This window comes from Octopus bimaculoides, chromosome 7 (assembly GCF_001194135.2).
Source record: "Octopus bimaculoides isolate UCB-OBI-ISO-001 chromosome 7, ASM119413v2, whole genome shotgun sequence".
NCBI classification, from domain to species: domain Eukaryota; kingdom Metazoa; phylum Mollusca; class Cephalopoda; order Octopoda; family Octopodidae; genus Octopus; species Octopus bimaculoides.
In genome coordinates this window covers 48,896,307-48,913,449 of record NC_068987.1, presented here as the reverse complement: position 1 = coordinate 48,913,449, position 17,143 = coordinate 48,896,307, and the positions used below count along the sequence as shown (strand labels likewise).

Here is a 17,143-nt window from a genome sequence, read left to right as displayed (position 1 = left end):
GGTGCATAAATTGTCAAGTAAATGAGACGCATCTTTGCCTCCACTGATTCACTTGCAAAGTGTTGAGTAAAATTATTTCGTTGCAGACCTCCTATGAGTCTTTTTATTATCACTGCGACACATAGTCCCCAGTTGGTAACATTGATTTCAAGGCCTTCCCAGATGAGAGACTGGCATTCCACTTAATGTCTATGTTCCATGCTGGCATGGATTGGAGAGTTATTAATGTAGAAATATGGTATCGTAGCTACTAACAGTTGAGGGTTGCGTAGTCTAGACGGCATTTTTAGATTTCATTATTCTCTTTAACCCGGGCAAAGCCGGGTATTTCTGCTAGTATATATATAAAGAGAGAGATACACTCTCAGACATCCCGTTTTCATATCTGAAACAGATGTGATTGTGGAATGAGAGGAACACAATTTTCTTTACTGCAAGATTATTTTTCGTTTTATTTCATTGTTGTTAACGATTTCATGGTGGCAGTGACAGCAGCAGGGTGGTAGTAGTAGTAGTAGTAGTAGTAGTAGCAGCAGCAGCAGCAGTGGCAGCAAGGGTTGTACAAGGTGTGTGTTAGATAGACACTCACAAAAGACAAGAATTTACAAATGAGTAGACTCTCTTCATTTGTATTTCATTTTGTTATTTTATAATTCTTTAAGCCAAAAATAACTCGAGTGATGGTGGCATTGAATTACCACAGCAAAGGTCTTGGACTTAGATTCATTCCATTGCAGGTGTTTTTGTGTATTTGAGAAACTGCTCTCTATTTTATGTTTCATTACACCTGGCTGTCAAGAATAGACACCATATCATCTTGCTATATTACTTTTACCCAAGATAGACTGGTAGCCTAATGAGGGGAACACTTCTCTCTTGTCTGCTTAAAACTATATAGCCATGTAGAGAATTGATGTATAACCATTACAAAATAAATCCACTGTAATTATGAGCTCAGTTATAACAGGTTATTAAATTCCAACACATTATTATTGCAGTAAATCTAGATGGAATTGACTTCCATGTATATACATAATCAACTGAAATTATCTTCAAGAGCAGCCTATTTAGAATAAAAAAGCAGAATCTTGATGTGGTTTTATTTTAGTAGAGCTCAACATAAGAGAGCAAATATATCCTTTTGATTAAGAGCTCTATTGATATCTAGTTATTATACTCCAACATGTTATTACATTGCGATAAATCCAGGTGGGACTGACTTGCATATATATATATATATATATATATGTAATCAGTTAAAATGATCTTTAAGGGCAACATATTTAGAGTAAAAGCAGAAAAGTATAAATTTCATGTATAGTTCATATTTTAAATGTGGTCAACAGCTGTTTCATTCAGATAAGCATTAAATGTATAATTATGTAATTGTGATACATAATTAATTTGAATTAAATTAATTCAAAAGTATTTTAGCCTGAATCATCGACGATATTGTGTGTTCTGTTAATCAGAAAATTGTTTCTATGTACTGGTCATTAAAAGTTCTGTTGGATTGACAATAGGATGTGGGAGGCATATAAAATATTTATATGTTTATAACTCACTTTAAATTTTCAAAGATTTTTCACTAAAACTTTTCACCAAATCCTGAATTTACTTTTCCCAGAATACTTATTTTTAGACCAATTCAGAAGAACTACTTGGGCTGGTATGGCTATGAAAATCAAATTTTCCACTCAAGATTGCCTCACAACCTACCCACATGTCTCCAGTCACAAAAATGTAAAGTTTAAAAAAAAAACACACACCCACATACATATAGATATACATATATGAGGAGATGCTGAAAAGTTCCTGGCATTGGGTAAAAGAAAATACAGGAGGATCAGTTAATTATGATTTTATTCAACATATTCCCCTCTCAGATTCACACACTTATTGCAGTGTCCCTTCAGTTTTTCTAAACCCTGTAAAAAAACTCAGAAGTTTGGGCCTCCAACCAGGCCTTTCACAATACCCTTAAAGCTACAAATTTTTCAGCACCTCTTTGTACATGTTTCAACTTAAATATTCATCATGTATCCCTTGTGCAAGAAGTTGGTCCCTGTGATCTAGCTCTGCCCTGTGATGAGTTCACTTTCCCTCAGAAGTTCCCTTTCATGCATGGCACCCCAAACCAGTGTCTCCTACTGGAGCTTTGGGTCAACCTAGGCCTTGTTAGTGGGTTTGCGAGATGAAAACTGAAAGAACCCTATCATATATATATGTATGTTTGTATGTATATAGATAGATAGATAGATAGGTGTGTGTGTGTATGTATTCTTGTCTCGACATCATGTGATGAGTGTAAACAAGTATAACTATCATACAAGTGATGTTCGTTTCTGTTCTTCATTGAAAAACATGTCTAGTCATGGGGTGATATTTTCTTGCTTGGAAACAGGTGAGGGTTGGCAACAGGAAGGGCATCCACCAAAGAAAATTTGCCTCAGTAAATTCCACTTGACTCATACAAGCATGGAAAAGTTAACATTAAACAATGATGATGACAATGGTGATTAATTCTGATAAGGAAATAAAACAAGGGAGATAACCCTGGAATTTGAATTTCCTAAAATTAATTAAATAGAAAATTAAGACGGGAATAAGTCTGGTCTTTAAGTAGTGCAGTGACAACTAGACATTTTTCAGCATTATTAAACCTCAAGAGTAAAACATAGACTAAACTTACTGATAGATCTTTGAATAACTAAAAGGCTAACTCCCCCCTCCTTTTTTTTTATTATTATTTGTTATACAGAAATCAAATATTAATTAGAGTGAAATTATTGAAGATAATCAAAAAATCAACAAATACTTGGGAGATGAAAAAAAAAATTGTGATTTTTTTTTTTTTTAAAGTCAATATGGATAAGCTATTAGTATCTGGCATATATAACATCAAATTCTCTTCATATTTTGTAAGCTGTTTGTTTTCTTTTTTAGGTGGGGTATTATGATACTTGAAGTGAAAGCAAGAGAGAGAGAAAGATATTAATACATACATATATCTATATAGATAGATAGATAGATAGATACAAATACACACACACACATAACTCACATACACTTATACTCCTACCCATGTTTTAAGACGCTAGAATTCTATTTCAGTGATTCAAAAGGAATGTATGTTAAATAGACTCATCATTGAAGTATTTCAACAGGTCATTTCATATGTTATCCTCTTTACTTATTACTTACAAAGTTTATATAGAAATACTACTACTACTACTACTACTACTACTAATAATAATAATAATAATAATAACAATCATAGCTGTTGTATTAAACAAAGAGTGGGAGTAAAAGTAGGTTTCAATATCAAGAATTAAAATATGATCAACTAACCTTTTTTTTATTATTATTTTAAACTCCCTCTTTAATATAAACAAAAGATCACTGTTATTGTTTCTTATTGTTTACATTTGTCTATCTTTGCAAGTATAAAAGAATCTTTTAATTAACAAGAAGCAGAGTTAAAATGCTATACAAATGGGAGATGTTTCTCTTGAATTCTGCTTTAGACAGAGCCAATGAAATTCATTTCAGTGTGGTTGGTTAACTGTGAAGTCAAAGCTATTATTGTTTATAAAGCAATGATCAAAGAACACTTGATTTTATGCATAGTAGAAACGATATTTGGGATTTAAAAATCCTAGGTCTTCAGTTCATATCTAGTGTATTCTAACTGTTTCTAAATAGCCCTGGTCAGCTCTGCTTTGAAAGATCTATAGCATAGCAGTAACTGATTATAAAAACAAAATAGCTGAGTGAATGTAATGAGTGAATGCGAGTATTTTGTCCTGTGTCAGACTGTTTATTCAATTCTACTCATATCAGTTCATCTAGCAGACTGGAATAGGTGTATCAAAATTGTTTTAAAAATTTTACCTGTATAATTCCCAAATAATTTGATAGTAGATATTTTCTCTTAAAACTCCTCTTTCAGTTCTGTATCCTGTAAATACAAACCTTTATTAATTGAAAGTTTTTACTTGATTGCAGGTATATAAAAATTATATTAACCCTTCTGTTTTATTTATATATTTTATTAACATATTTCAGCTGAAATACACTGTACTTTTGTTTCAATTAATTTTGAAAATAATGAAGAACTTAGTAAAATAACTTTGTCATTATTAAGCTGTTGTTTGGAACAAAATAATATGGAACTTTGACAAAAGGTTTAACTCTTTTTTTTATTTACATATTTCTATTAAAATGCTCTGCTTTTGACCCAATTTATTTTAAACATAATGATGAATTTAGTCAAGTAACATCATCATCATCATCATCATCGTTTAACCTCCGCTTTCCATGCTAGCATGGGTTAGACGATTTGACTGAGGACTGGTGAAACCAGATGGCTACACCAGGCTCCAATCTGATTTGGCAGAGTTTCTACAGCTGGATGCCCTTCCTAACGCCAACCACTTAGAGAGTGTAGTGGGTGCTTTTACGTGCCACCAGCACGAAGGCCAGTCAGGGGGTACTGGCAACGGCCACGCTTGAAATGGTGTATTTTACGTGCCACCTGCACAGGAGCCAGTCCAGCGGCACTGGCAACGAATTCGCTCATTGTCCATAATTAATCTGGTGCTTGAAACAAATTACTATGAAATTTTTATGGAAGAAGGTTTTAATTTTAGCTCACTTTAAAGCAGGAAGTTTGCATTATAGAACCAGGATGTCACAGGTGGGTCAGTATCAAAATGGTAAAAGCATTATATGCTTTACAGAAAACTTATTTTTGAAAAACACAAAAACAAATTAAAGAAAAAGATAATTATTTTATAAACACTCACTGACATTTTTTCTGTAGATCAGAATTTGACAAGTTAATTATTTTCATTTGCAATTTAAGGCCAGCAGAAAAAAAATAATGTTGATATTATATATTTTTCTTTTTATTATTTAGCGTTGCTTTCTTTAATATTTGGCCACCACACATGTTTTTTTATTTATCAGTAGAAATGAAGGGATTCTGAAAATTTTATATTTGTGCTTTAGTATATTACTGACCACAATATAATGGTGGATTTGGTACAAAAAGTTGGGAACATGGATAAGCACTTTACTGTTTCAAAATTAGTGCCTACTTACTGTTCAAAATTAAATTTCTGTTTTTATACTTTTATCTTTTACTTGTTCCAGCCATTAGACTAGGGCCATGCTGGAGCATTGCCTTGAAGAATTTTTAGTCGAATGAATCAACCCCAGTATTTTTTTTTTAAGCCTGGTACTTATTCTATCAGTTCTTTTCTCTGAACTGCTAAGCTACAAGGACTTAAACAAACCAACACAGGTTGTCACGCAGTGGTGGGGGGACAAACTCAAAGACACATACACACATAGATATATGTGTATCTATTTATATGTGACAGGCTTTTTGCAGTTTCTGTCTACTAAATCCACTCATAAGGCTTTGATCAGCCCAAGGTTATAGTAGAAGACACCCAAGGTGTCATGTAGTGGGACTGAACCTGGAACTAAGTAGTTGAGAAGCAAGCTTCTTACCACACAGCCATGCCTGCACCTATTAATAAAAAACATTTCGTGTTTATGTATAGCTGTAGGTGCAGACATGGCCATGTAGTTAAGAAACTTGGTTCTCAACCATGTGATTTCTGGGCTCAGTCCCATCTGGCAAGTGCCCTCTACTATAGCTCTGGGCTTACCAAAGCCTTATGAGTGGATTTCATAGACAGAAATACAGACATTTGAAGAATTCTGTTATACCCTAGCATGACTACAGTCTTTAGGCTGGAAGACATTATAAGTATATGTACTCTCCTCCATATATATATATATATATATATATATATCACTCTCCTCTCACACTTCTGTGGATGTGTCCACCCACACCTCCCCATCCTCAGTCCATATTCTCTCTTATACTTACCTTCTACATTGATAGTATGCTTTGACACCTCATCACTACCATCTTATCTCTCTTCCCAGCTATTCCCACCCATCTCTATATAATGCGAGGTAGCCATATATCTCTTCTGTAGTAAGACACCTGTGCCTGTCTTTTTGTCATTCTTTAACCGCTCAATACCTGGCATTGAGCTACCTCCCCTCTATTACAACCCTACTCAGTTGAGGTGCTGGGGTAGATCTTTTTCTTTGTCTTGCAACTTATTTGGTGACCTCACTTATGCCTGTACATTCTGTAAGGTAGTTGGCATCAGGAAGGGCATCCTGCCCTAGAAATGATGCCAAAGCAGACAATGGAGTTTGGTGTTGTCCCCTGGCTTATTGGATATGTATGTGTGTGTGGAGATGGGTGCCTCTTACTTGTAACATTGCTTGATAGTTGTACACAAATGTCACTGCCGTACAGGTAATGTCATTCATTTCCAATATTCTTCAAAAACATGGCTTGTTCATGGAGAAATATTACCTTGCTTAGAAATAGGTGAGATTAACCATATAAGGATGGAAATAGGTGAGGGTTGACCACATGAATTATTATTATTATCATTATTATTACGATTATTAATATACTGGGGTGGAGAATGATAAAAATGTGTGTAGTAATACAGCTGGGTCAAGATATACTGTCATTGTGAGGATAAAAAAAAAAAAATGAAAATTATTTTGCATTGTTATCAGCCAATGAAAATTGTTTGAAATTAGTATCAACCAATCAAAATTGTTTTATGTTGGTATCAAGCTATCAAAATCATTGACTAGTCAAGAACACAAGAGATGCTTTCATTCACAACTTAACCAAAATTTTTCCTTTTTCCCCAACATCTCCCATATCTTCTGGTTCCATCCCAAATCATCATCATCATCATCGTGCCTCCAAATTCAACCAATCATGTTTCTTTACTATTTGCTGCCAACAACAATATATTCACCATCTGCTTTAGTTCCAGTTTTACATTCAACAGATGAATCAGTCCACTCTGCTTTTTTTCCATTTTTCTCAAACATAGGTGCAGGCATAGTTCCATTGCACATCACCTTGAGAAAGTGTCTTCTACTATAGCTCAGACCAACCAGAGCCTTGTTGATAGAAACTGAAAGAAACCTGCTCTGTGTGTGTGTGTGTGTGTGTGCATGCGTGTACCTGTGCATGTTTGTACATACTCTTGTCTTGATGTCATGTGATGACTATAAATGAGTACTTACATGTCTGGCCATGGAAACAGGTGGAAACAGGTGTGGGTTTACTACAAGAAGGGCATCCTGCCATAGAAAATCTGCCTCAGCAAATTCCACCTGACCCATGCAAGCATGAAAAATGGGTGTTAAATGATGATGATGATGATGAAACTAAATCATTTGCTTCATGAAACCATTGCGTAAATGTTGATATGTCTCCAAATCTGCTAGAATCCCCCCAAGAGGCCATTCTTGGCTGTAGTTCCATGGTTGTGAAAAAGATAAGATAATAAATTTGTGTCAAGATAAGGTGCTACCATATATCACAGGAAACATTTCCAAATAACTGATACCTATTTCCAACAAGTGGGTGATATGAGGCAACATAGAAGAAAGTATTTCTGCCTAAAAATACAATGAACTGCCATTGTTAGATATGAACATACATTGCATAGTAAGAAGTTTGCTTCTCAATCACATGACTCTGGGTCCATTTTCACTGTGTGGCACCATGAACCACATGGTTCTAGGTCCATCCCCATTTTGTGGTATCTTCCATTATATCTCCAGACCAACTAAAGCTTTGTGAGTGCATTTGGTGGATGGAAATTGAAAGAAGCCTGTCATATGTATGTGTGTGTATTATAATATTTCTGTTGAAATACAGTGCTTTTATTTCAATTAATTTTGTAAATGATGCAGAATTTAGTAAAATAATTTTGTCATTATTAAGCTAGTGTTTGGAACATAATTGAAATGAAATTTTGATGGAAGATTTTAATTTAGATCACTTTACAACTGGAAGTTTGTATCATACAACCAAGGGTAGTCTCGGGCAGGTTTGTATTAAAAGGATTAAAACTTCCAATGCCACATCCCCTTTCAAAGGATCTTTGTCTTGCAAGTTATTTAGTGACCCTGCCAGCACTGGTGCCACGTAAAAAGCATTCAGTCCACACTGTAAAAAAAAAAAACCATGCCAAAACTGACCTCGCTTGTGCTGGTGTCCCATAAAAAGCACTCAGTCAACTCTGCTGAATGGTTGGTGTCATAAAGGGCATCCAGCCTTAAAACCCTTGCCAAAACAGACAGCAAAGCACTGTGCAGTCTTCTGTCTAGCCAGCTCCTGTCAAACTGTTCATCCCATGTCAGCATGGAAAGCAGACGTTAAAGGATTAAAACAGGCAGTTTGTATTATAGAAGCAGGGGTGTTGTCAAGCAGATTGATATCAAAAGGGCTAATCAGCAATGGTAGCTAAGAACAAGTAAATTTTATAAAGACCTTGATAAAATATAAATGCTGTGTATTGTCTTCATCAATGTTGGGCACTGCTAACATATCAAGAGGAGTAGTATAACTGTTGACATCATTTTAATGTTCACCTTTTCGTGCTTGCGTAAGTTAGATAGAATTTGTTGAGGCACCTTCAATGTCACATCCCCTCTCAAAGGATCTTTGTCTTGCAAATGACTTGGTTACCCTACCAGTGCTGGTGCCACATAAAAAGCATCCAGTCCACACTGTAAAGTGGTTGGTGTTTAGAAGGGCATCCAATTATAAAAAAACAGCATGCCAAAACTGACCTTGCCTGTGCTGGTGCCATGTAAAAAGCACTCTGTCCACTCTGTAGAGTGGTTGGTGTTAGGAAGGGCATCCAGCCATATAAACCCCTCCAAAACAGACAGCAAAGCATAGTGCAGTCTTCTGCCTAACCAGCTCCTATCAATCTTCAGCCTATGCCACCTACCCATAGAAAGAAGACATTAAATGAGATTTTCTATGATTACATGCTCTTCCTGTCACCAACCCTTGCTTGTTTCCAAGCTACATGTCAGGATATGGAAACAAAGGGCATGACTTGTGTGACAGTGACACTCATTTACAACTATTGCACTATATCAAGATAAGAAGACACAAGCACACACACAGATACATACAAATATAAATTAAATGTTTTTAGAAAATATTCTCGATACTGTCATAATAGTTAAAGAAAGATTTTCTTAAATTGAAATATCTTTAAAAAAACAATGTCACAAACCTTAGATACATATGTTTATATACATATGGAAGAAAAAACATAAATAGGTTATGGATCACTACAGCTGTTTCAGATGCATTTTTTACTGATGATCAAACTGATTACATCATAAAAAACAATGTTAGATAAACAGACAGATATAATGGGCTTCTTTCAGTTTTTGTCTACCAAATTCATTCACCAGGCTTTGATTGGTCTAGATCTACAGAAGAAACTTGCCCAAGGTGTCACACCTTAGGCAAATGTTTTCTACTGTAGTCCTGGGCTAACCAAAAACCTTGTGAATGGATTTAGAGATTGAAAGAAGCCCATCTGAGAATTCAATGACATAGTATCATTTTTGATTGATTTTCATTTCTTGTTTCTACAACCTGAACTTTCCCTCTTGAGTTTGAGAAAGATTATGTAATTGTTAGCCTGAAATATGTCCTAGGGGTCTCATTACAGTCATCAACTTAAAAGTTGCTGCCCCAGCATGGCTGCAGTCCAATGACTGAAATTGGTAAAAGAGTATACCCTGAAATGTTATTAGTTCAAATCTTTTATCTTGGTCCAATTACCATTCTTTGACTACATGTCACTGTTATTATACACACTGCTCTGTTCGGAACTTTCTTCTTATTTCTTCCCCTCCTCACTCATATAGACTGTTATACTTTGCAACCTTCTCTCTTTTTGTTTCTCATCACCACTGTGTTTCCTCTCTCTCATTCTCTTTCACACACACACACACTCTCTCTCTCCCTCTCTCTCTCATACACTCTTTTATTGTTCCTTCCTCACTCATATGAACTTATAAATTACATCCTTCTCTTTTGACTTCTCATCACCTCCCTCTATATTTCTCTCTCTCTATATCTCTCACCTACCCATACACTCTGTTTTTCTCTTCTCTCCCTTCTTCACCATATTTTCTTGCAATATGCTAACTTGTAACAGTTCCAGCTCCACATTCAGGTTATTTTTTATTTTTTATATACAATTGGCACAAAGTTGAAGGGAAAGCGGTACATTCAATTATACCTATCCCTCCAATAGGCACTTATTTTATTACCCCATCCACCCCAACCCCTATCCACCCTTGAAGGATGAAACATAGATTTCACCCCACCCCCACCTCCATTCCTTTTCCTGACAGCATTAAAACCCAAGTTGTAGAAGGAAATAAGGAGAAATAAGCAAAATACCACAAGCCATTTAGCTTGACACTGTTGTTGTTGCTACTGTTCTATCACCCTTTTTAACTGTATCAACGACCTGCTAGAAATAACGGCCAAATCTCCTCTCAGATCATGTTGCTTACATTCTTAGAATTAAAAAGAACATCGAAATAATGTAATTCTTGATACACTGTGGCTGAAAACAAGACAGGATGGTCTCAGTTGAAGGTGTCTTCGATCATAGATCTGCTTTATCAGTGCTTGCTTGACAAGTGTACCATACTGGGGTACCACTGTTGAGTATTTTAGTCTATCATATCAACTCTAGTACTTATGTTGGTTTGATACTTATTTTAAGTGATCTTATTTGTCAAAACTAACTGATGAGATTTTGTGGGATACTAACATAAGTTCAAAAATTGGTAGACCCATGTTAAATCTTATGTCCAGCTAGAGTCAAGGAATGATGATTGTCGGACTGATGATGCTTATTGCAGCAGAAACACACGGACACAGCTGTCCTAGGACAATTACTGGACTGATGATGCCTTTGGAGTCAGAAACATGGACACAGCTGTCCTCTTGTCTCCAGGAAAAAGAAAAAAAAAAAAAACTTTTCCTTAATGATATGTTAATTTTGGAGAATTAGTGATTCTATGAGATTATTTCCCTTTTTCATTCAGAAGAGGCTGCAATTGCTGTTAGGTGTTTGTTTATTTTCTTTCTTGAGGTGAGGCTAGTTTCCATAAATTAAGAATCTTTGTTGTTCAAATACATGCCACAGGATAATTCTAAAACATTGGAGCATGACACAGTCCTTCAGTTCATCAGATTCTGTTGAATCCTCCAACTCATGCCAAGATGAAAAGTGGATATTAACTGATGATGATTTTGTGTGTGTGTGTGTGTGTGTGAAAAACAAAGAGAAATACAGGTATATCAAACACAACATAAATTCCTGATTTATTAAAATTATCACTGCCTCTGGACTGTATATCAGAATTACAATGGCAGTGTGTGTGTGTGCGTGCGTGTGCACATGCATGTGTGTATGTGTGTGTATACACACACACACAAACAAACAAATGTAGGCATGGCTGTGTGGTAAAAAGTTTGCTTCCCAGCCATATGGTTCTATGTTCAGTCTCACTGCATCCTCTATTCTAGCTGTAGACCAAGCAAAGACTTGTGAGTGGATTTTGTAAACGGAAACTGAAAGAAGCCCATCATGTGTCTGTGTTTGTCCCACATCAATGTTCAACTAAAAAAAGTCTTCAAGGCAGTGCCTGTGCGTGGCCACAGCCTAATAACTGAAACAAGATAAAAGATACATTTGGCTAAGATCAAAGTATACATGTGTGTGTGTGCACGCGCACACATACACACACACATACATACATACACACAATAGGCTTCTACGGTTTCCTTCTACCAAATTCCACTGGCAGGACATTGGCTGTGTGTGTGTGTATGTGTATAGTTATTACATGTTTGTTTAATTCATTTATTTTGTTATGACTAAAGAACTTTTTGTGGGTCAATAATTATTAAAAATCTTTTACTTTACTCAGAACATTATTAATTTAGATATTTTTGTTAATAAAAAAAAAATGCTTATCTGTGATATGGAATTTTTTTTTACTTCTTTGATTATTATATATGGGATATTCATTTCTTAGCTGATGTAGGCTTTTTTTTTTCATTTTTCATAAGAGTCTGTTTCCTCTTGTGTTCACCTGCTGGTTGACTGCAAGCAACAATTAGTTGTTTGGCTGGCTCACTTACTAAATAAATACATACATGCTACTATACTCAGTTGTTTCCTTCCCAAGAACTGTTAAGAAAGGGTGGTGATGGGGGTCTCTGATATTTGATCTCTCTTACCCTTCAAAGGACATAAACTCATGTCTATGAACCAAACCCTTCACTGCACCCCTTTTCTGGCACTACCAACACTACCTTTGTATACTTGCTTTTCAATAATTACTTGCATCGAGGAAAATGAAAGCAATTGTTGACTCATAAACAGACAGAACATTACGTGTTAAAGACTGAAATTGTATATGATACTACCATTTCATACAACCTTCTAGTTACCATATTTCTATTGAAATAAACTATCGTCTTCTTTTTTTTTTTTTTTTTTTTTTTTAATTCTGAAAATATTGAAGTATTTAGTATAAAATAACTGTTGTTATTATTAAGCTGCTGTTTGGAACATAAATTAACATAAAGTTCTGATAAAAAGTTTTAATTCAGATTACTTTAAAACAGGAAGTTTGTGTCACAGAATTAGGAGCATTCTTGAGTAGGTTGGTATGAAAAGTGTTAATACAGAGACTTGATTCATTATAAAGGAAAAGTGTTTTGTTCATATATCTTAACTGGAATAATTTTGAAAATAGTCTGAAATAAAACATAAACAAAATACTTATGTAAATGGGTTTGGTTAGAATTTGTCCCCATTGTTATTTTTGTTTGTTGTTATTTTTCTTAATCATATTCTGCTGTTTCCTGAACTCTAAAAAAAAATTTAAAAAACACTAATATGTAAGTGAAGGAGACAGAGAGACATTGTGGTTTAGTGGAGTGTAAGGGGTGAGGAAAAAGAAATAGTGAGAGTGTGTGTGAGAGAAAGAGAGAGGTTGGCTTTCTACCGTTATTTGCTGCTGAAAGTAGAGGTGTATATACATATGTATATTGACAGTTCTTCTCCTCTCACCCATCCCCCAATATAGTCAGCTGTTTAATAAAAAAAAAAAATACTCAGTTCTATTGCTGCTGTGACTTGAGTGACATACTCAGATTTAGTCCTACTACTGGCATCACCTGAAGTGAGGACTAATTTATTTCCTTCCTAATTGGGCTCACCTCTTGCTAAAACCATGGAGTATATATATAAACATGCTCCGGTAAAAAATTATTTTATTTATTATCATTTTTTTCATAAAATGTTTTTTTTTACTTTTGTTATTGTTTTTTATTAAGTTGTCAGTCCTTCCCACTCTTCAGTTGAATTAATTAATTTTATCAAACAATAACATTTATTTAATTAGCTGGCTTGTTATTCATATACTTGACAAAAAAAAAAATGGCATGATTATTTTTCTCATTTGTTTTCATTTACAAAGCATATAAAATAATATACATCTGTAAATATACATAGCCTTTGTCTTCAGTTATAAAACTTCAATATATATATATAGAGAGAGAGAGTTTGTCTTCAGTTACAAAACTTAAATTGAATAATATATACATGTGTAAACATGTATACTTCTTCAGTTAAACATTTATTAAACTGTGCCACCACATTCCTCTTTTAACCCCTTTTGATAAATTTGGTAGCTTGTAAAATTTCTGATTATTTTGTATGAAGTGTGTTTTCTATTAAGTTAGCAAATAAACTTTTACTATTATACCCATCTCATGGGATAGGTGTAATAGTAAAAATTTATCAATCAAAGATATGTTTTACCTGTATTTTGTATCTTATGTGTACCTTAGATATACCTCTACAAGTTCAAATTCTCTTATCTAACTTATGTCATCAATCTAAATGATTAGATAATATTCCTTTTATAAGAAGACTGATTTTTTTTTCCTAATTTTCTTTTGTTTTCTGTTTTTATTTTGTTTTGTTGATTTTTTTTTGTTTTTACTTTATTTAGATTTATTCCAATTTTGAATAATTTGAAACCAACCCCAGTGATATTCAGTGTCTTGTTTCAGTATTAATCCAGTGTTAATCCTTACTAATTATATCAGGGCTATAACAACAATAGAAAGACTCCTGGTTCTCTTTTAGCAATTTCCTTTTCCACTAGAATGCTATCCACTATCTTTTCCTGTTTTTAATCAATATTATCTAGCTAATTATTTAATTAGCTCTCTCTCTCTCTCTCTCTCTCTCTCTCTCTCTTTCTCTTTCTCTCTCTCTCTTTCTCTCTCTCTCTTTCTCTCTCTCTCTCTCTCTCTCTCTCTCTCTCACCAGGTGTAGAATGACATACCCCAATGCTATAGAAATATTATCTTATCACGTTGATGATTATAATCTGTCTCTTTCCATAGTTTCCTTATTATCACTACCAACATCTGCAGAATCTTTTACCTTGAAAGTCTTTATTTATTCTAGCATAAAGTTACTAATATTTTTAGAAGTGGTAGAACATCAGGAACAGTAGTGAAGTTGGCTAAATACTTAACAGTATCTGATTTTTGTTCCTCTCTGGTTCTAAGTTTGAATATTTCTTGAGGCAGTTTAACCCTTCATCCATCCAAAACTGATTAAAAGTAAAAAGTACCAGTTATATATTGAATTTGTATTAATACCTCTCTAGACACACTGACTCACAAACACCAAACATGTAGCCTTGCACCAGTGTTAGATAGAAACCATTATTATGGCTGGGTAACCATCGAGTCTTTGATCTGATTTCAGTTCATGATTTGAATAATTTCTCTTTACTTAAATCCCAAAATTCTTGAGAAATGTATGTATGTCACAGGAACTTGTTCCCACGTCCTTGAAATTCTTTGGCAATATTTTGTGCAGATGGTAAAGAGGGGTTGATTAGATGTTGTACAATGTCAAATTTAATTGGTTTGTTCATATTTTCATTTTCAAATCCAGCTAGGGCTGATTTTTACCCTTTTTTTTTCTCTCCTGGTTCAGAAGGGAGTACGTTTTACCCCCTTCCCAACTATTAAACTGATTTTTAGTCTGCTTCTATTTTCTTTTATCTGGAAAAAGTGTTTATGCAAAGGAAATTTTTTTTGTTGGAGTTTTGATTTAGAAATCAATCATTTTTACAACTTTTGAATATATTGTATGGCCACAATTCAACGATTGAAACAAGTAAAAGATATATTAAACTTCCATTTATAGATGCACAATCTTCACCCAACTTCCACCTCATATAAAACATTTCCTCATTTCTGCACCCACCCCCCCACTCTAATAACCATATATTGAATACTACTTCACCTTGATCATTTTGACCAGTTCTTAATTATTTTCTATTGATCAATCAAGAAAGGTGCAAATGAATTGAACAAGACATTTACTGAACGAAACATATTGTATTTAGGCTTATCCCTTTCAGTTCTGAATTTAAGTTTTGATGGATCTAACTTTACTTTTCATTCCTCTGGGATCAGTAGTTCAAATCCTACTAAGGTCAACTTTGCCTTTAATCCTTCTCTGTGTCAATAAATAACAAAAAAAGTACCGGTCTGAGACAGTGCATTAGCAGAATTGTAAGAATGTTGGGCCAGGTGCCTTGCAGTTTTTGTTCCAGCTCTTTGCATTTTGAGTTCAAATCCCACTATAGTCTACTTGGTGATATACTTAACCAGTCACCCAGTTTAACACTATCACCTGACAATTTTAGGTGCCTTTAGTGGAGTCAGTACTGTTGCAACCATTTGGGCCAAGTTTCCAGTTTACAGATACCTTCCTCCCTCCCTCTCCTCAATCTCAGGAGCCCTTTAACAGGTTATGGGGATTACTTCCTGACTAAAAGATAAAAAGTATATAGAAAGGTAATTACAATTGTCCTTAACCTTCCCATTTATAATTTTCTTATATATCTATATAAAATCCATTAATCAATACTTTTTGAAAATCCTCTTGCCCCCTGAGATAAAAATAAATGGATGTTTAAAAAAATGTACTCAACTAAGTAAATCTGTATCTTTTGCTGAGAAATGCCAAATTGATCAGAGAATGTAATAGTTTGAATGTCCAAGAACCAAGTGGTTTTATAAAGTTTTTCACTTCAAGAATCAAGTACAACAAATATTTGTATCCAAAATTGTGAATGTGTTTACACATAATGTAGTCCAGGACATTCACATAATATAATTTCTAAGTTTTCTACACTAATGTAATTTGATATCATAAAAGTTTGTGTGTGTATATACACACACATGCATATATAACAACCCCCAACACATTAAAATACACACATGCATACACATAGATTATATGTATATTAACACAAATATATTCAGTTACACATACACAATGAAATTTTACATTATCTTCTCTCAGTATATTCTCTCTTAAATAATTCAGTTTTAAGTTAAAATTTTATTTAAAAAAAGAAAAAGAAACTGAATTGCAACTTTGTTATTAGTTTTCATATTCTTCAGATTTTATCATTTTTGGTCGTTTTAACTTTTCCACATTTGACAAATTTTACATATTATTCTAGCTTTTAGATCATTACCATAAAACAGATTTTAACTGATAAAGAATTTCTCTTCCTCTCTCCATTTTTCACCCCACCCTTCTCTCTCTCCCTCTTTCTCTCTCTCTCATACCATTTTTGGTTTTGCTGTCTTTAGTCTCTAGAACAAGAAGCTCACTAATTAAAAACATGGATTCCATCAAAGATCTTAACATTTCTGCTCTTTAATGAATACCATCTTTTGCAGATTTAGAAATATTGTAGTGTCTTAAAGTATTTAGCCTAGTTCTTCTTGGTTCTGAGTTCAAATGCTGTTACTGTCAGCTTTGCCTTTCAACTTTTTGAAAGCAAATAATTTCTAAGTTAAAACACTGAGCCAGGAGAAACAGTAGATAAAAGACTAAAAAAAAACACTTTACTGTATTTAAGTTCATCTTCTTGATCATGGGTTCAAATAGTACTTAAGTCAATTTCTGACAGTAATAAAATAACTGCAAAATATTTCCTCCTGTTGAGCCTATTATTACATAACAATGTTATATATAGATATATATTACAATTTTAATATGGGATATCATATATATATATAATATATATATATATATATATATATATATATATATATATATAA

At 33.9% G+C, this 17,143-nt stretch overlaps 1 protein-coding gene across 2 annotated transcripts in view; it reads left to right on the top strand.

Annotated features, from left to right (window-relative positions):
* Positions 1-13,082: 13,082 nt before the first annotated feature.
* The window catches only part of LOC106868486 (LIM domain-binding protein 3), a 366,710-nt gene continuing 362,649 nt past the window's right edge, over positions 13,083-17,143 (top strand). For both annotated transcript variants that reach the window (XM_052969627.1, XM_052969626.1), the window contains exon 1: positions 13,083-13,233. In XM_052969627.1, coding sequence (XP_052825587.1) covers positions 13,207-13,233 — 27 coding nt within the window. In that variant the 5' untranslated portion in view covers positions 13,083-13,206. The remainder of the gene's footprint in view (positions 13,234-17,143) is intronic.